The sequence below is a fragment of the Astatotilapia calliptera genome, chromosome 10 (genome assembly GCF_900246225.1).
Source record: "Astatotilapia calliptera chromosome 10, fAstCal1.2, whole genome shotgun sequence".
NCBI lineage: Eukaryota > Metazoa > Chordata > Actinopteri > Cichliformes > Cichlidae > Astatotilapia > Astatotilapia calliptera.
The window spans coordinates 27,884,808-27,906,152 of record NC_039311.1 but is presented as its reverse complement, the minus strand read 5'-3'; the positions used below and the strand labels follow the sequence as shown (position 1 = coordinate 27,906,152).

General features: G+C 41.9%; 1 protein-coding gene across 2 annotated transcripts in view; it reads left to right on the top strand.

Annotated features, from left to right (window-relative positions):
• doc2b (double C2-like domains, beta) overlaps window positions 1-21,345 on the top strand; it is a 193,814-nt gene that overhangs the window by 141,472 nt on the left and 30,997 nt on the right. For both annotated transcript variants that reach the window (XM_026183041.1, XM_026183042.1), the window contains 2 exons: window positions 1,473-1,582; window positions 7,891-8,017. In XM_026183041.1, coding sequence (XP_026038826.1) covers window positions 1,473-1,582; window positions 7,891-8,017 — 237 coding nt within the window. The remainder of the gene's footprint in view (window positions 1-1,472; window positions 1,583-7,890; window positions 8,018-21,345) is intronic.

Sequence of the window (21,345 nt, the reverse complement as noted above, 5' to 3'; positions counted from 1 at the left end):
AAGAGAGACAGACATTAATACCAAGTATGATTCAAGATGAATATGCTGTAACCCTTCTGCAGGTGAAGGCTAATCTTGTTGCCTCTGGCCCACTCAGGCGAGGCTTACAGGTTAAACATGTGTGGAAAGCTTCCCAACAAAGGAAGCACTCAGGCCACCTCACTAAAAGACTATCAGGAGTAGCATAATATGTGTTAATGCTTCATCAATTTCAGCTTGCAGCAAAGAATCTTTGATGGGGTGGCTGTAGCTCAGGTGGTAGAGCAGGTCATCTACTAATTGGAAGGTTGGTGGTTTGATCCCTGTCTGCTCCAGTCTGCATGCCAAATATCCTCGGGCAAAATACTAACGTCAAGTTGCTCTCTGATGCAGTGTTAATGTTAGATAGAAAGCAGTGCCTGTGTGAATGAGGCGAGCTGTGCAAAGCTCTTTGAATGTCAAAAAAGGCGCTATAGAAGAACCGGTCCAAGCACCTGAGCTATAAATGTGAAGGGGCTTCTCTTTCATGACTTTAAATCTGTAAACTGAAAATGTAAATTGAACACAAGTTCAAAAACACTTGATGTGATTATGAACTTGTGTTTGAGGTTTCAGATGTCAGTTAAAACATATTTTGTAGATTATGCTCACCATTGCAGTCAAAAAGGACAAGAAAGCAGTATGTGCTGTTTGCATTGTGGGTTCTTTGTGACTAACAAGCCCTGTCATGTCAATTGTGATATCTGGTTTGAAAAAATATGGCAAATATGTTTAAGTCCAGGATTCAAAACAGTAGTAGGAGTTGTCACTGTGCCTGGATCCATCTTTTATATACAGTGTATGTTTTCGACCACCGTGTCTTTGTACTGACCTAATCTTAGCTCTTCACCTCCTGACTTCAGTGCCATACACTCACAGCAGGCATCAGTTATGAAAATATTAATTTAAAGTTGTGTATGGTATTAGCTGGTTAGGTGGTGCATTTGTTTTTGTTTCAGACTGTTTTTTAAGTATAAAGATTTAATCCCAGTGAAAGGTCAGTGACTGGAAAATTGTTTTCTCAAAAATGTGCTGTTGACAGAAACAGAATCACACTGAGCCAGAACAACCATGGTGTCTATCTTTTAACTTCAGAGCATTCATCACATTGTTCTCAGTGTTTTTACCCACTTCCTGCCATGCTTTGATTATGCCTGTCACTTCATGTAAATGCAGTCTGCTGCTGATATTTCATTCCTGACAGCGTTCAGTATGCAGCAGCACCGAGCTCGTGTTTGCATGCGTGGCACCAGACGTCAACGCGTTGACAAATTTTCACCCTGGCAGAGAGGCTTTGTACGTTTTCAAGGATGTTTATATAATTCTGTCAGTTCTTCAATGAAAATGACACCTGAGGGATGAGCTCTCCTGAGCTGTAGGAGGAGCTCAGTGTTTTTCACTCATGAATGATGTTCAGCTCTTTTTAATCACAGTCTTCCTTGTTTGTCTTTCAGGCCAATAAACTCAGAACCAAGACCCTGCACAATACACTCAACCCAGTCTGGAATGAGACCCTGACCTACTACGGCATCACTGATGAGGATATGGTCCGCAAAACACTCAGGTACTGTCAGTGCTACTCACGTGTGTCCACTTAATGAATGGAAAGAGAAGAAAGGGATGAAAGATGTGGAAAAAAGAAGAAAGGAGTGGTTGGACATATGGATACAAATGAAGAAATAAAACGAAGGAAGGAGGCATGGGAGGGAGGAAGGAAGGAAAGAAGGAAGGAAGGACGTATGGGAGGAGGGAAGGAAGGAAGGAAGGACGTGTGGGAGGAGGGAAGGAAGGAAGGAAGGGGGTGTGGGAGGAAGGAAGGAAGGAGGTGTGGGGGTAGGAAGGAAGGAGGCATGGGAGGAAGGAAGGAAGGAAAGAAGGAAGGAAGGACGTGTAGGAGGAGGGAAGGAAGGAAGGAAGGAAAGAAGGAAGGACGTGTGGGAGGAAGGAAGGAAGGAAGGAAGGAAGGGGGTGTGGGAGGAAGGAAGGAAGGGGGTGTGGGAGGAAGGAAGGAAGGAAGGGGGTGTGGGAGGAAGGAAGGAAGGAAGGAGGCATGGGGGTAGGAATGAAGGAGGCATGGGAGGAAGGAAGGAAGGACGTGTGGGAGGAGGGAAGGAAGGAAGGAAGAGGGTGTGGGAGGAAGGAAGGAAGGAAGGGGGTGTGGGAGGAAGGAAGGAAAGAAGGAAGGAGGCATGGGGGTAGGAAGGAAGGAAGGACGTGTGGGAGGAAGGAAGGAAAGAAAGAAGGAAGGACGTGTGGGAGGAGGGAAGGAAGGAAGGAAGGGGGTGTGGGAGGAAGGAAGGAAGGAGGCGTGGGGGTAGGAAGGAAGGAGGCATGGGAGGAAGGAAGGAAGGAAAGAAGGAAGGAAGGACGTGTAGGAGGAGGGAAGGAAGGAAGGAAGGAAAGAAGGAAGGAAGGACGGACGTGTGGGAGGAAGGAAGGAAGGAAGGAAGGAAGGGGGTGTGGGAGGAAGGAAGGAAGAGGGTGTGGGAGGAAGGAAGGAAGGGGGCGTGGGAGGAAGGAAGGAAGGAGGCATGGGGGTAGGAATGAAGGAGGCATGGGAGGAAGGAAGGAAGGACGTGTGGGAGGAGGGAAGGAAGGAAGGAAGAGGGTGTGGGAGGAAGGAAGGAAGGGGGCGTGGGAGGAAGGAAGGAAGGACGTGTGGGAGGAAGGAAGGAAAGAAAGAAGGAAGGACGTGTGGGAGGAAGGAAGGAAGGGGGTGTTGGAGGAAGGAAGGGGGCGTGGGAGGAAGGAAGGAAGGAAGGAAGGAAGGGGGTGTGGGAGGAAGGAAGGAAAGAAGGAAGGAGGCTTGGGAGGAAGAAAGGAAGGGAGGAAGAAAGGAAGGAAGGAAGGGAGGAAGGAAGGAAGGAACTGGGTGTGGGAGGGAGGAAAGAAGGAAGAAAGGGGGCGTTGGAGGAAGGAAGGAAGGAAGGAAGGAAGGAAGGGGGGTGTGGGATGAAAGAAGTTAAAGGGAAGTAAGGAAGAAACCCCAAAAAAGAAGGAGAAGGGTAAACGAGTAAGGAAGCAAGAAAATAAGGGAGCATTACATAGTGAGGTAAGTAAGGAAGGAATACAGGTTGGAAAGATGAATAGAGGGATGGATGGATGGAAAAAGCAATGTAAGGAAAGAAGCAGCAGGGAAAGCAAGAAAGGAACCAAGGAGGCAAGGAAGAAGAGAAGGAATAAAGGAAGAAAGGAAGAAAGGAAGAGGCAGGAAAAAATGGGGAAGGGTGGAAGAAGGTTTAAAGGGAAGGAGCCAAAGGAAGGAAGGAACAGAGTAAGCAAGGAATGGAACAAGGAAGAAAGGAAGTAGCAAGAGATACAAGGAAGGAAGAGAAAAATGAAAATAGAGGAATAATAGGCAAGAGGAAGAAAATGGAAGAAAATAAAACTTAACCAAAGAACGAAAGGAAGTGAAGGGGAAATAGAAGACAAAGTAAGAAAATAACAAACACATCTTATAAGGACGGATATAAGGGGGAAAGGGTGTGTGTAGTGAACAAGAAGAAAAATAGAAGGGAGAGTTGAAAGGCAGAGAGGGATAGAATAAATCTGTCTTTTGTTGTTTTGGTGTGCTTAGCTGCCGTGGATCTGTTTTTAAAGGCTTCAGAAGATCATTTTCAGGGAGCAGTGATGTTTGACAGTTTCTCTTCTTCTTGGTTTCTGTTTTAGACTAACTACATTACAGCCTGTGTTTAACCACAGCCTCTCAAGCAGAAGTGAATGATGATGTTGCTTTTCCTCTTTCTTCCTTTTCACTGCGAGTTTGCATGCCGAGTCTGGAATAGCTTCAGATCGTAATAACAGTTGGGAAATCCTTCATTTGTCAGATTTCCAAATAGCACTTCTGTTTGGGTGAGAGGACTTCCTGTTTGTTTGGTTATTTGTGTTTCACTACAACACCTGAGAACACACTAAAACTCCATCTTCCTGAGATAAATGCGGTGCCCTTATGCAATGAAAGCATTTTGTTTTTATTACTTCACCATTCTTTGCTCCTGTATTTTTACCAAAGTGTTAACACTGTACAATCAAGTGGCGGAGGTAGGTTATGCAATCATATGCATAATCATTTCGTACATCCCAGGTGGGCCGTATGCAGTGGAGGATTTCAGTTTGCTTTTGTCTTCACTTACCCCCAAGCACCCCAGTCGCAAATGTGTTTCTAGAGTTAATGTTATGTGCTGGAATGCCGTGAAAACATTTCAGGGACTTTCACAGCATTTCATTTACCGGCTCCATCGATTTGTCCTCCAGTTCCCTTCCTCAAGATAAATGTGGGTGGAACAAGTCCTCAGCTTAATGATCCTTTTGGTTTGCTTGTTCCTCCTCTCTGAAAAAAAGTGTTGTTCCTGAAATAACACACAGGTGTGTTTCTACTTCAAAAAGCTGGAAAAAGTCCCCACTAGTCTGGGTGGTTAGGGATGTTTTACATGTTTTATATTAAAATACACCCTTGTAAAATAAAGCATTGCAAAAGTTGTTTTTCCGTTAGCAGCATGCCGAGGTCCACCCACGAATCTAAACTGACCCCTTGAGCCGACATTTGACATGCACTCATTGAAAGGGCGCCCAATTTTTAGAGCATTGTCCACATGTAAATACTGTTTACTGTGCATGTGCATGTTTATCTTGTTTTTCGACAACAGACTTGCACCATGTTACTGTTTGCATGAGACGATTTTCTCCAAACGTAAGACTTCTCGCTCTTTGTTCAACTTTGATAATAATAACCATTATCTCCAGACTTCTGATTGGCCATCATTTCTATATTTTTTTTAGAGTAATAGGGTTTTCTTGCCCTTGACAGTGCTGAAATCATCTTTTGTGTTTCCATGTGGAAGTGGATATTTTGCACATAATCACATAATCTCCACTTAACTGTTTTCTCTTTGAAGGTCTGGTATTCACACCTCAAGTTACCTTTGGGACTTAATTTATTAAAGATCCCTATTTATGTCCTTTTGGGCTCTGCTGGAGGTCTCTTCCTGTCAAAAGGGAGTTCGCCCTCTCCACAGTTGCCAAGTGCTCCTCATAGGGAGATATTGTAATTGTTGAGGTTGTTGAACTTAGTTAAACTGTAACTTCTTTTTTTTTTTTTTGCCTGCTTTTTCTAATTTCACTAAAACCTCGACTGTTGTTTGGGGTAAAATACTCCTCTTCACAGCTGTAATCTTATTTAAAACATGAGAAACTGGTGGTGACAGACAGATCTCACAAATGCCATAACCCAATATGTCAGGGCACAGATGCCAAACGACAAAGCGGTGTTCAAAATGTCTTCAAAGAGTTCCAGCCCATTCTGAGAAGCAAGCGCTTACTAAGAAGCAAGCCCGTGCTAAGAAGTGAGGTTTCTCTGAAAGTCTCTCTTCTTACAATCAGTTAACACTAATGGGAATGTTTTATGCTGCTAACATTTTGCCATTAAATACAATGTTTATCTAGATACAGTACTGTGCAAAAACTTCTTCATATTTATCTAGGAAGATTAGAAATGGGTGCAATGATTTATTGAAACATGCAAGCATGCATGAAGCTACAGTATAAGCTACAGTTCTAATGAGCTTTTCAGTATTTGGTATGATGACCTTTGTTCTTCAACACAGTCGAACTTTCTTACAATTTCTTTAAGTAGTCTTCAGGACTGGGTCTCCAGCCTTCTTAAAGGACATTCAAAGCTCTTCTTTGAATTTTAGCTGGTTGTTCTTCTGTTGTCTGTCACGATCCCACACTGCTTCAGTATTGTTGAAATCTGGGCTCTGAGGAGACCAGTCTGTGACTGATAGTGTTCCTCTGTGTCTTCTTCTATCCAAGTAGTTTTTTAGTCTTTCATGATGGTATTGTGTGATGGATTAAAATCAGATGGTTCCTTTTTGCGTTTATAATTCTATTGAATTTTGCACCAATGGCTGAAATCAGCCCCAAACCACGACAGACGCCATGTTTTTCAGGTGGCTCTAGACCCTCACAGTCATATCGCTCTCCTGACCTTCTCTGGACCTCCTCTGTAAGACCTGATGATCAGTCTGGTTCTTGTTTAATTTGGCAAACTTCACCTCTTTTCTTCCTGTTTCCCTTCCTCAAGAATGGCTTCTTCACTGCTCCCCTTCCACTGAGGCCATTTCTGATGAGGCATAAACAAACAGTAGGTGGATCAGCTGAAGAGCCCGATGCATCTCGCTGGTTCTATGTCAGGTGTTTGCTGTATTTTTTTCGCATTTCCTCAGGACGTGACTTTCAGATACTGTTTTTTTAGGCCTGTCACTTTGTCCTCCATTTGTCCAGCAAACAAGACAGAAACAAGGGACACAAAACATTTTTTATCACCTCCATAAGTTTACACAAGTGACTACCAAATCATCACAGAATGTTTGCAAAAGTTTTATTGCATTACTTCTAATAGCTTAAATGTATTTTGTGAAAACATGCTTTCCTACTACACAATATAAGCTGCAAAGCGCTCGCTGTACTTCTGGGACAGCTGGAGTAATTGCTGGACTGCAGTGACCGACTGTCAACCTTATCGACGCGCTGCAAATATGTGACTGTATTTTGCTGATTATTTTGTGTTGCGGAGCAGAAAAAAAATACTGTATTGTTACTGGACTGAATGCCACAACAACAATGAAGGCCTGAAGCAAATGTAGCAGAGATGAGATGTGACAGACACTGTGCACACAAGCCAAAAGATCTATTCACACACAGAAAACACCTTTATTAACCATTTTCCAGAAACAATAGACTGTGAGAAAAGCATCCATGCTTCCAAAACAGCGCAACCTATTTCTTCTTGGAAACTGAAATTTGAATTCAGCACCTGTCCAGTTATTTTCACTGAGAGTCTGATTGCATCACGTCCCATACAGTCTACTGTATTAGTGATGCATATTAACGTACATACAACATCCTAACGCTGTGCGGTTCCTAAAGGCTGCATGTTTTCCTCAGTATTGCAGCTGATTATGCAGCGGAAAAGCACTTGAAACAAACAGTATTCCCCAACACAGGCATGCTGGAGCCGTGAGTGTGAATCATGTCATGTTAGGGCGGTGGGCGCTCTCTGCATTTATTGAAAGCATAGGTCTGCAGAGAGCACCAATAATTGGCTTTCATTATAAACTTAATGAAATGCTGGCGAAGAATATAGATCTCCAGTAAAACACAAAGCTCATTTTGTGGCCCCGTGCACCTTTTGACTGCAAGAGACCTTTCGGTTCCCCATCAATCATTAGCTTTTATGACTGTAGCCTACTGTGTTATATTATAAATCCACGTCTTTATTGTTGTTAAGAAAGGACGCCGTCTTGCACTGAAAAGAGGATTTGTTTTGTTTGTGTGTTCAGTGGAAACAAATGCAAAGTGGGCACATAATAGAAGTCAGTAAACAGGCGGAAAGGACAATGCGCCACAGCACAGTTCGATTCGTGCTGCACTAATTGAGTAAATAAGACGAGCAAATGGAGATGTGTTCAAGATGAATTCGTGACTGGGTCTTAAATGACTTTGACATGATGTCAAATTTTTCTCAACGTCTTCTCACGTAGAGTTTCCCCTTCCATCTTAGTATGTTTGAATCTTTTGATCCGTGCACGGTTGAACGCGTCCTCGTGTATAATTATCTCATCATTTCCTGTCATGCTGATAGAGTCTGACAATGATCCCTGCAGAACTACTTGGTTGTAGCTTCAGTGCTCTGAGTGCTGTGGTCCTACAGATTTAGCAGCTGTGACTACAAAGTACAAATTGAAGCCCTGTGAAGGTGGATGGTGGAAAATGACTGGTTTTATGGCTTTAAGCCTCCTCTCAGCAACAAAGCCTAACCTAAACCTCGCTCTACTCATGTCCTCCTACACTTCTCTGTTCTTGTCATCTCAGGATTTCAGTGTGTGATGAGGACAAATTCCGCCACAATGAGTTCATCGGGGAAACGCGAATCCCTCTCAAGAAGCTGAAGCCCAATCAAACCAAGAATTTCAACAACTGCCTGGAGAAACAGTTACCTGTAAGTTCACTCCATCCCACACACACAGCTGCATTTTTATGTTGTTTAAACGTGATCGTGTTGTTGTTTCTTGAGGGGCTGTACTCACAACAACATTTTAGATCCTAAAGATTGTGCCAATATTACAGACATGGCTTTGCTGTCTGATAGACATGTTATTAAATGCCATGTGGAAGTTTAAGTCAAAATTTCCACCAAACAAGAAGTTCTGTATGAATATGAATATCATATCGTATCATTTTATCGATTATAACAAAAATAAATAAACAAAATCTTCCTGATGAAGAGAAAACCAAACACATGATTTGCATTACATTGATGACATTCTAATCCATGTTTGTTTTTCCAAATGTGCAAATCACCATGCAACAAGTGACACTAAATTTAGATGCAAATATAGGTGTGACAGCCCTTTAGTTATCAAATTAGTGGGCAGTTTAACCTAATTCGATTTGAAAAACAACAACATACATTTCACATCTTTACTGCAATAATCTGATAGATATTTCTTGCTTTGTAAAGCTCACTTTTCCTCTTTTTGCACATAGAAGCAACATATTTCTGTCCCAGGTGCAGTTTTTGCCAACGTATCTCAGTTTTGACCAGACTGCTGTTTCACCCTACTTTCATATTACTTCTTACTTCTTGGATCCTTAGACCAAATTGTAAACCTTACTGTGTCCGGTATACATCTGCCTAGCTTAAGATTAAAGAGTAATTTAGTCATCATTACAAAGCATAAGGTTGTTCCAGTATATTTCCAGTGGAGTCACTTTATTCTGCTAAGAAAAACACTTCAAATACAAATCTGTGGATAAATAAATTGATCATAAGAAAGAAGCTAACACTTCTGATAAACAGCTCATGTCAGCAGAGCAGAGCTGACATGACCTGCTTAATTAAATAAAACTGCCTTGAGAAACAGTAAGCTTGAAGTCATTGTGTTTTTTCATTATTTATTTGTGTGTAACAGTGTAACTGCATAGCATGTAATACTCAACATTATACTCTGCTCAGTGCAATATCTTACGTGTAGGCCGAGACCATAATCATCAGCAGCAGTCCATCATTTTCAGTGTATTAAGTGACTCAAGTGTGGGTTAGACTTGGCAAGCTTGCTCATGTTCACAAAGACCAGCACGGGAACAGCTTGATTTTCCACATCTGTTGCACTGTATGACCATCTGACCGGGAGTGATGGGCCGTCAAGGCGGTGTAACTTTGACGACGTCTCTCTTCAACATGCATGAATAATTGATTTCATAATGCTGTGCCGATTTGATCTCTGCTTTTACCTCCCAGGTTTCACAGTCCGTGCCGGTGAACTTTCAAAACATCTTTATCCTTCACCTACGTTTGACATTGATGCCTAGGAAAAGTGGGAGAACCTGTGCAATTTTAAACTGCACCAAACTTTAGTTTGCATTAAGTAAAAGGTGACCCGTTATTATCCACATTTTAATCACAGTTAGTGCATTATGTTGTTTAATTTTGGTGGGGGGGTTTTAAAAAGGGAAAGAAACTGTTTAGGTATCCCCAAGAGATCGGAGGTCTCAGACCTTAATGAGCTTGTTAAGACTTTGGTTTGTTCACAATAAAGTTCAGGTTATGTAACTTTCAAAGCTTTATAAGCACACTGACTCTTCAAACCTTGGCTCTTCTGGCCTAGCACTCTCAAAACTGAAATAATTGATACCCACTAACCAGACGAAGCAGCTAGTAAAGTGTTTTCAGGTATCTGTTTCATCAGTTTGTAATGTCAACTAAGAAACAGCAGTTGACAGGAACAATGCACCTGAAGGTAAAGTCTGAACCACTAAAACCATTTCAGAGAGGGTCATAAACCCTTGTTTTGAATGTAAAAGTCTTTCAGGAAGATTTATCAAAATAGTGGTGCACTGTCCTACCGTTCATTAACACTAGGGATGGGTATCGTTTAGGTTTTATCCGATACCGGTGCCAAACCGGTACTTTTGAAAGGGTGCCGGTGCTTAAACGGTGCTCGAACTGGTGCTTAAAGAATGGAGAACACAAAATTGGTCCAAAAACCTCTCATGTTTAGCTGTTTTGAAAATTTCCCACTCGTGGGACTAATAAAGGTATCTTATCTTATCTCTTATCTCTTTTTATGTAAAAAGATAACAATGTTAGTCTTTTCTGCAGCTATAGGTCATATATGGTATCACTCTTGGCTGGAAGCAGTGCTTAAACAATGGGAAAAAAACACAAACTTTGTCCAAAAACCTCTCATGTTTAGCTGTTTTCCACTTTTTCTTTGGTCATTTTAGCCTTTTTGGCCAGAGTGAAGGGAGTATCTGCCATCAAACAAGAAGACAGCCGCATGTAACTACGACGGTGTTTGCTAGTTCACCTTACATGCATTAGTTTAATAACGTGGTTAGCCTACTCAACGTAAATTACACACGAACAATATTAAGCTACTCACTCAGAGAAGAACGGCTGCTGCTGCCATCATCATCCGTCATCATTTCTGCTACACTGGCAGGGCTAGGGGCCAGGACTCTCCTCTTCGGGTTCTTGGGGGATGTTGCTAATTCCGGGTCCGATAACAGGCAACCCACCCGCAGTAGATGTGCACGGTGTGAGGTCTTGCAGCAAGCTATCAAATACGGTGCATTTCTCGGCTTTTAAAAAACGCTATGCGTCACCAGGTGTTTCATCAGATTCGAGGAGTTACCTCCTTTGCACAGTATCACCTTAAAGCACTTGTTGCAGGCTGCTGAGTTTGCATATTTTGCTGTGGAGTACAGCCAGACTTTTGACCGCTTCGCCTTGGGCATTTTTAATCTGTAGCTCTGCTCTAAAAGAACGTACGTACCTGGGCCCGCCTACTATCCTCAGAAAGGTAAAATGATTGGCTAGAATCCAAAGTGTATGACATCTCAGGAAATAAAGCACCGAAATGTGCGCTGCTTTTCGGTCTGGTTACTACCGTTTATGTCAGAACCGGTGCCATAAAGGCACCAGATACCGGTACCCATCCCTAATTAACACCTGCCGCAATTTGGCACCCTAGGAAAACTCATCATAGAAGCATACGATTATTTGCTCATGTCAAAGTTCAGAGCCAGAACAAATGAGCAAACACATCTTTAAATGCTGATCAGTTGAACCAAACTCTTGGATCACTAGCAGACATTTTGGGGGGGGGGTGCAGATTTCATTTAAAAATAAACAGAGTTTTCCAACTCTTAAACTCAGGATAAAATCAGTCCTGCAATCTGGCTTATTCATCCAAAAAAAACCTTAAAATCCACAATAGGCAGTGTAAAGAAGCAAAAGCTGAAGACTTAGCAGATATTTTCTGATGTTTAGCAATCATTTCACTGTTTCTGTTCAGATACACAGCTGCATGTCAAAGCCTGAGCTACAGTTCTGCACGGAGAGTAATTAAGGAAGGCATGCGGTCTGTTTTATTGATAACATGTAACTCTAATTAGTTTCACTGGGACAGAATGTGTGTGCGAACAAATTTAAATATCTGGTAATACTAAATCCAGATAATAAGTGGTGCATTATAATAGTATAACAAAAGCTCCCAACAGGGCATGGCATGGTGCTCCATATAATAGATGTTGGTAATTGCAAGAAACAACAGGACCCGCGAGGATTTAGCTTAAAGCACATGACAGATTAGAGCCTTGGGTTTTGAGCCCATAAGTGGGGTGCGGGAGTGGATTATGCGTTATGAGAGCATGGGAGTGGAGTGAAGTATCATTGAACTGTGATTGAATATCCTTTTGAAAATGCCTACACAGTTTATGGTTTTAAAAAAAAAAAGTGGATGCAGTGTAATTCTGGACCATCCATATTTGGAGTGTGGAGCACAGTCTTGTGTTTGGAGAGACAACTTCCTGTTGCTTCACTCATATGCTTTGTTGTCTATGTGGGAGTGAGAAATAGCATCCAAAAATAGAAAAATATGCTTGTGCATAAACTGGGACCAAACAGCTACTATTCATTGAACAATCTGGGCTTTGATTTTGTACCGAGGTTTGTTTATGTAAGTGCTTCCAAAAATGACCACATTTAAAGTGTTTTGTAGTCATTTGCCATTCAAAGATTTGAGCATTTTCGGGAGCAGAAAGCAGTATTAGTGTTAAAAATGCTATTATTTGTGTTTAGTTAGTAGTTTAGTAGTAGGTTAGTAGGTAAAGCGGGTAAGTTTACAATTTGCAACGTTGCATCTAAATGTTTGTGGCAAAAATCTGCATGTCTAAGAGATAACAACCAGATGAGGGATTGCAAAGTGTGATCAGTAGATACTGTCAGTGCTGACATGAAACAACGTGACTCACAGGTATATCTGCATGACACTGCTGCCTGCAGCTTTACAACAGCTATCTACAGCAAAGAATACCTATCCACGCACAGCAGACATGCTCTTTCATTTACGTTACTATTCGTTTAGTAAAACTAGAGTTGATTTTAGAAGATGGGTAGCTCAGATCATCGCTGTATAGGTTTTTAAGCAGAGCAGATATTTGCGTCAAAGGTGACAAATGTTTCATTTCTTCTTCAGATAAGATTCATGCTATTTTGGACCACCCTGTCGTATGTCATGTAACAGGGCCTCATAGGCCTTTTTCACACAGATTGCTTCAAGGCAAAGTGAAGTGAAGCTATGACTGTTGCTGGTTAAAAAGAGAAAAGGGTGTTCTGGCAGGTAGCTTTCTGCTCTGTGTGCGCTTGGATGAGGAGCTCTGTCTGAAAACAGGAAGTTGTTTTGTGTGCCGGGGAGAATAGAGCAACCATTTAATCATCTCATCCAGCAGCTCACACTGCCTGTCTTATTGATGGTCTTGACAGTGGAGCCTTTTAACTGGCTTCTTCGGCTTATATAAAAGTCAGTAGATTGGGTAGAAAACACAGAAAAGCGTTGATGTAACCTTAAAGTCTTAAAGGTCATTTTTCAGGGTCATTCTGGGTCAAACGCTGCCTGAGGGAAGCAAAGGACACCTACAGGAGGAAGGTGGAGCAGAAGTTGGAGAGGAACAATATGAGGGAGGTCTGGAATGGTGTGAAAACCATCACAGGCCACAACACCAAGAAAAGCACAGTGGGGGGGACTGTGGAGAAGGCAAACGAACTCAACAACTTCTTCAACAGGTTTGACCAGCCCACAACCCCCCCACCCTCACCCTCACCTTCACTACAGAGTCCTCTCCCCACTCTCCTGCCTCCCTCGCTTCCCCCCCTTCCTGACACCATGACACCCCCCTCCTCCAATCCCTCTCTCAGCAGCAAGACATCTCCCCCCCTCCCCTCCTCCCAAACATCTCCCAGTGTCACAGTGGATCAGGTCAGGAGGCAACTGAGGAAGCTTCGCCCCAGAAAGGCAGCAGGCCCAGACAAGGTGTGTCCTAGGATGCTTAAGGCGTGTACTGCTGAACTTGGGGAGCCGCTACAACGAGTCTTCAACCTCAGTCTGCGACTGGGGAGAGTGCCCGCCCTCTGGAAGACATCCTGCATCGTCCCGGTCCCCAAAAAGAACCGGCCCAATGAGCTGAATGACTTCCGACCGGTGGCACTGACGTCACATCTTATGAAGACTCTAGAGCGGCTCTTCCTCAACTTCCTCCGACCACAGGTACAACATGCCCAGGACCCACTACAGTTTGCATACAAGGCGGGTGTCGGAGTGGAGGATGCCATCCTGTACCTCCTACACAGAGCCCACTCACACCTGGATGAGGGAAAAGGCACGGTCAGGATACTGTTTCTTGACTTTTCCAGTGCCTTTAATACCATCCGGCCATGTATGCTTCAGGAAAAACTGAACAGGATGGAGGTGGACCCCTGCCTGGTGGCCTGGATCTCCGACTACCTCACCGACAGACCACAGTACGTCAGGCTGAAGGACATCACGTCTGACACTGTGGTCAGCAGCACAGGAGCACCACAGGGAACTGTGCTGTCCCCTCTTCTCTTCACCCTGTACACCTCTGACTTCTGCTACAACTCTGAATTATGCCACATTCAGAAGTTTGCAGACGACACAGCCATCATGGGGTGTATCTGGGATGATCAGGAAGAGGAGTACAGAAGTCTGGTGAGGAACTTTGTCGCATGGAGTCACACAAACCACCTGCAACTCAACACCTCAAAGACTAAGGAACTGGTTGTGGACTTCGGGAGGTCTAGAGCAGGTCCACTGCCGGTTCAGATAGAGGGGGAGGAGGTGGAGGTGGTCAACAAGTACAAGTACCTCGGGCTGTGGGTGGACAATAAACTGGACTGGTCATGCAACACAGAGCACCTGTATAAAAAAGCCCAAAGCCGACTGTACTTCCTCAGGAGGCTGAGGTCTTTTAACATCTGCAGGAAGCTCCTGAGGATGTTTTACCAGTCGGTGGTTGCTGGAGTACTTTTCTATGCTGTGGTGTGCTGGGGGAGCAGCACAGCAAAGAGGGACTCATCCAGGCTGGAGAAACTGATCAGGAGGGCTAGCTCTGTGGTCGGCATGAAGCTGGACACTCTGGTGACAGTGGCAGAGAAAAGGACATTAAAGAAACTCCTGGACATTATGAACAATGCTGGGCATCCTCTGCACACGGCCATAAACAATCAGAAGAGTCTGTTCAGTGACAGGTTGCTTCTCCCCAAGACAAGAACTAACAGACTTAAAAACTCCTTTGTCCCACACGCCATCAAACTGTTTAACTCCTCTCTGGAGGGGAGAGGGAGGGGAAACAGGAGGACAAAGGAGGGGGGAACAACTAAGCTGTAGTGCCTCTTCACCTCACTGTACAATACCTTGTGCAATACTTTTGTAAATAGTCAACGGTGCAATAGACTCAATACTTGAAATGTGCAATTCACTTGTATTTTTATTTTTTATTCCTATTTATTCTATTTATCCCCTTTGTATATTTTATTTATATTTGTCTCTGTATTTATATGTGTGTGTGTGTGTGTGTGTGTGTGTGTGTGTGTGTGTGTGTGTGTATATATATATGTGTATATATATATATATATATATATATACATAACAATTCTGTAACTGTAACTTTGGTCGTTGCTGCGCTTTTTGGAAGTCGAATTTCCCAGAGGAACCCACCCGAGGGATTAATAAAGTTCTATCTTATCTTATCTTATCTTATGAAAATGTATATTGTATTCATGAATATACATAGATTAGTGTGTAATTTCATCTTCCAACAAACTGATGCATTCTCATAAACTTAAACTGAATCTATTAAAAATACATAGGAGGAGATTTGTGGTTCATGTAAGCAGCCATGTTACTTCACCATATTTGAATACAGTGGTCGGAAAGGATACCTCCCTTCTGACTAGTAACGTTTTACGTGTCTGGCTAGAGACTGGCCAAATATATAATGTAGTACACCAAAGGCAGAAAAGAGAAGAAAAAAAAAGGTGTAGACATTCGAGTGCAGTGGAGGGACAACAAAGAAATTAAAATGCAAAGGAAAGAGACAACGCGATCATGATCTTAATAAAATGTGTCGACTTCCTCCTCCTCAAGTCTCGTGTAGTCAGTTACAGTCTGACAACATATGAGAGTTTATTCACCAAGCGTGAATAAACGCTTGGAGAAATCTTACACCCTTACTACAAATATAGTTTCACTAACAGCGGCTAACAGCAGCTAACAGTGGCTAAATAAAGTTGTTACTGTTTTACCTTCTTCAACAGAAAACTACTAAAATCTTTGTAAATACTATGATTTTGTAGTGTTTTTAAATTTCAGACATCTTCCCCTTAGAACTTAATTGCACAGTGTTAGAGATCAGTGGGTGACCTTAGTCACAAAGAATATATAAGTTTTTCCCCCAATCAGTTTAGTGAGTGTTTGCTGGAGGTTTGCAAACCATTTGTATACACATTTACAAATGACACTCAGACATGAAAACATGAAGAATTCTTAATTTAAAAGCTCTTACAACGCTATATTCAAGGCAGCACTTCATCTATTAGAATATAGAACCAATGAATATTTTGTACATGCTGACATAAAGACTGAGGAACACTTTGTATGTTTTGGTAATTTCAATGATGCTGGACTGCTGTGCCTGCCAACATTGTGAGTTTGACCAATTGCCCATTTTCAATTTAATGGATGAGTCTCCAAGCCTGGACTCTGGATCTGCAATGAGCACTGGCACCAGGAGACGGCAAGAGGCCCTGAACAGTAGAAGCCAGCAGCCTAATCTGGCAATGAATCTTGGATCAGTGTCTCTGTACAATACATTTCTGTATTCCCTCAACTCAGTTGGACAATGAAAGGCTTAGCTGTAATAGAAGGCCTCAAATTTGTAGCTCACCCTGTTGCCACATTTTATGTAATTTCAAATTGTATTTTGTTTCATTATGTAAGCCCGTGTTTAAAAGCCGTTGATCTGTCTTTCCTGGAAACAGTTACTACGGCATCACGCCAAATGCTTGCTGAAAGCATTCAGCCACAAAAGAGTATGGCACATGTGGCTAAAGGGTGACAGTGTTAATAATGATGGATGTGATGGCCTGTACAACTTAGAACATGAAATACCTTACAGACCTTTATCTTTCCGTTCTCTCTGACAAGGTTTTCTCACATTTCTGACATCCAGGGGTTCTAACACTTCACTTCCACACCGATATGTTAGTGTTCTTAATGCTATATTTTACGCAAACTATATAGTTTTACATTCAAGGAGACATCTTTACAGTTGGTTGGAAACTTCAGTGAATTTTATCAATTTGTTATCTTCAATTTTTTTGGAATGATAAGTCAGAGGCTAGCCTGCCAGTTTTTTGTTAAAATGCATGAACCACAATGTTAGCTGTTTAATATTTAAAAACTCCAAACAGCTAATCATTCACTTACACAAGGCTCCAACTATCTGGCAACCGCAGGAAAATACGTGTATTCACCAATTTCTGAGTAGTTCCTGAAAACTGTTGGCTGTCATTGGATGAAATCATTTGCAAACTGGATGCTGAACAAGAAAACCAGTCGAGATAGTTTGCATAGAAGATGGAGTCTGACTTGTCCGCAAACACTTGCTAGATATTAGTCGAGTTTGGAAAAAGTGAAACCTAAACCAAGGGAAGGGAGGAGCCTCTTCCCATATACTTGTACAATTTTAAGTCTTTTTGCAACCTCAGCAGTCTGCCCCCGGTGGCCATTTCAAGAAAAACAGGTTTAAGATGCTCCTATGCTGGCTTCACTGTTTTGATCTGATGTCTGTGGCATTGTCTTGTTTTTGGGGGCAGCCTCTTGTGACGGTTCAGAGAGCTGCATTTTTTCTCCCTTGAGCTTTGGCTTCATTTGTTCGAGGCTGCTGCTTTTACCTCATTGAAATCTACTGCAGACATGGACATTTTTCAGCATTTCCAGCCAGACGTGGGAACTGAAGTTTGAATGAGGAGATAATCACATTAGTACAAGTACAAACGAGGCGCTTTGTGTTTTTTTTCCTTAAAGGCGAGAGAACCAGAGACTGAGAAGCCTAAATATTCCTCTTAAGCCTCTGAGCAACAATTTCTCTCACCTGTTTTTACCTCTGCTGTTACGGGCACAGCTTTATTTATCCTCTCTGCGTGGAATATGTGTGTGAATGCCAGTGCTCTGTATGCCTCAGCCGCTTCTCTTGCATCAGCACAATAGTTAGCGCCCCACTGTTTTCAGAGAGGTGTTGATCTAAGAGATCCTACCAGGACATTGGCAGGAGATGTATTTCAACCCAGCTTCCTGTTGCACACATTTAAAGCCTCAAATCCTGAACTACCCACGCATTCTCTCAAAGAGATTCAGACGTGACCTGTGTCACAGACTAACACTGGTGTTCCTCTTAGCATGTCAGAATTTCTTTGTTGTATTGTTACCATAAATAATACGAAAAGATGGAGGCTTGTGGGAAGGGGTTTCACTTTAAAGTGCATGGCTAAATTTTTGAATTGATTACTGGGAGAATAGTGTGAACCAGTCAAAGACACCCTCCCCTTTATCCTGGCATATGATCAGACATTTTTCTTGGTAATACCTCTGTTTCCCTGGTAACCCCTGAGGGGCTGTGTAATACCTGGGACCCAGTCAATACACTTGGAATATTATTGTGCTGGGTTGCTACCTACTGTATGCGCTGCTTTGTTGTCAGTCTTTGGAGAAAATAATGAAGCGAGCACAGAGTGAGACATATTTCACTGTATTATTTAGCACCGTGCCTGCTTTCATTCAGAGTGATGTGGAGATGGTCTCATCGGAGGTATCCGGTAATGCTGTGCATTAAATTCAATTAATGGACATCCTCTAGCCAATCATAATTGAGTTTTCCCTGAGGCAATGGTACATGTAGCTGGAAAATGTAAAGTAAACACCACTGCACGGCGGTGTGTTTGGTTATGTTAATTGATTTTATGTTTGAACAGATTAATAGAAAAAGGAAACGGGGATTCATAAAAGCTGCACGAGGAGTCACATCTTAGGAGACATCCATAAATTTTAGTTTGAAAAGCTTTTACTACATTTAGGCTTTGCATTCAAACCACTCCAGTGTATTAGGAACCCTAAAACCACTAAACCATATGTTGCTTTTAGTTTGAAAAATGAAAATTGAGCCAAAATGTTGCAGTTAGGATTTGCACATCCTTTGTGATTTCCTTCTTCTCCTGTGGGTGCTCCTTTCCTGCTGCTGTTCCCTTATTTGCTTCTAATCTGTTTCACACCTGCATGAGCACCTTACACATGCGTGTTACTATCAGAAAGAATTTTCACCCCATGGTTGATCCAAGCAAAGATACTCAAACCATTTTGCCATTGTTTTTCTTCTCTAGTATTTCATACAAAGATGGTATATAAAAGATGGATATTGTCATTGTGATGCCATCAGTTGGCTTGTAAAGTCCTGTTTAAGGGATTGTTTGACATTTTGAAAATTAAGTAACAGATTTATTCATCATATAGTGATTTTTGGGGTGTGTGAGATGAAAAGGAAAGAAAATAGTGCCAGCATCCTCCTCTGTCGCACCAACCCTCTGCAAATCCTCCTCACTACATCTATGAATATTCCCTGTGGGCTTTCTCTTTTCTTCCTGCCTGGAAGACCCATCTACAACATCCTTTATCCAATGTATCCACTATCCCTCCTGTGCACATGTACAAACTATTGCAGTCTTACCTAAGCGGTCCCTCTGAAACACTCTTATCTACCGTATTTTTCAGACTATAAGGCACACTTAAAATAAAATAGACAGTGCGCCTTATGTATGAATTCTGGTTGTGCTTATTGACCTTGAACCGATTGTACACGGCGCTCAAAAATCTGTCAAAATGTTTTAGTACAACTTTGGTAAGCTATGAAGCTGCACAGCTTGGTGGATTGTCGGAGCATTACAGCTAAGGAGTTAGAAGTTAGCAGGAAGTTAGCTCGCTAGTTTCTACCTAAACATGATATAGCATGTTCTGACTGCGAGATTTCTGAAAAATTAAACGTACAGCTCTGCTATCACTTCCAACATAAATGAAGACAGAAAACTAAACAGCAGTGACGTTTGTAGGGTTACTGAAGTTGGACTAGCTGGTATATAACGATGTTCTACGTGATCGCTAGTGACACAGCTATGTTAGGATAACATAAACACAGTGAAGCTGGAGGATGAACGCTAACTTTTTTCCACTTAATAAAAGTTAATGTGAGGGTTCCCGATGGTTACGGACAAATGCAATGGCACGGTAGGATGCTGCAAACGGACCAAACTTCAGTCGAGAGAACAACTGAGATAATCCATCCACAATACGAGGTTAGTCATTAACAGAGATGGGCAAACCTCCGCCTGCAATCCGGTTGTTCAGTGATGACGCGACGAATCCTACTTCCGGGTCTAAAGTAGTCTGCGTTTAATATGGCTTTTGTGTTGTTAACATGTTTAATGTTATGTATTTTCTTCTATTTGATCTCAAAAAGCTCCTAAAACAGTCAGTGATCACTGTTGACCTCCCTCGGTTTTTATTACCGCTAATCATTTATTTAAGCTCAGTTTTTAAAACCTTAGGATGTAACTACAGCCCAGCCCATGCAGCAGTATATGAATGACTAACCTCGTATTGTGGATGGATTATCTCAGTTGTTCTCCTTTTACAGCATCCTGCCATGCGATTACATTTGTTTCTGACCACCGAGAACACTCACGTTAACTTTTATCGAGTGGAAAAAAAGTTAGCTTGTTTATATTATGCTAACGTAGCTGTGTCGCTAGCGGTCACGTAGCACATCATTATATACCAGCTAGCCCAACTTCAGTAACCCTACAAACGTCACTGCTGTTTAGTTTTCTGTCTTCATTTATGATGGAAGTGATAACAGAGCTGTACGTTTTAATTTGTTTCCAAAACCCCGCAGTCAGGACATGCTATATTGTATTTAGATAGAAGCTAGCGAGCTAACTCCCTGCTAACTTCTAACTCCGTTAAATGTCATAAATTCCGTTTTCATGGATGCCTGGATGTTAAACTCAATTGTTACACCTGGTAGAGCAGAACGCTGATTATTTTATTAAAGATGAAAGACTTTAGACAGTTTTTCAACTCTCAGTAATGCCATAGTGATCGTTTGATATATGGACCTGCAGCGGAGTTTAGGCCCAGACACGGCTAGTGACGTCAGACTGAACAACCGGATACAGGTGAAAATAGAGCAACAGGACCACTGAGTCTTTGACTTTATTTATTTTCTGCTGTGTTTTACTTGCATTTATTTGAAAGATTGAGTGTAAACACACAAAAAAAATTATTTTATGTGCTGGAATGTGCAGAAAATAGGTTTAAATGTTAAACAAATTTCTTCCAGTCAGAGAATGTTGCATATAATTAAGTTTTTGCTTGATGCATAAAGTTAAAAGATTAAAACTGATAAAACAAGTTTTAAAAACAGACTTTTCCATTTGATTAAATTTTGTATGATGGATTATGTAGAAAAAGTAGAATTGGGCTGAAAGATCTATCGCTTTATCACCTCTTCAGGTTGTAAATCGTGTCTTTAAAAAGTAACTAGGTAATTAATTACTTTTGAAAATAACTAATTAGTAAAGTAACGGGATTACTTTTTTGGTGAACTAATCAGTAATTAGTTACTGATAGTTACTTTCAAGTAACTTGACCAACACTGGTCATTAATATACTGCAACAACATGGGAATAGGAAGTGGAGGACGCAAGAATGAGTTGAGTAAAGTTTGTTTATCTGACTGTTTGGTTTCACTTAATATGCCTTATAATCTGGTGCACCTTATGGACCGAAAAATACTGTCATTTTATCCATTGTGGTCACTCTCGCAGTGAATGCAGTTTACTTGCTACTTTCTTGG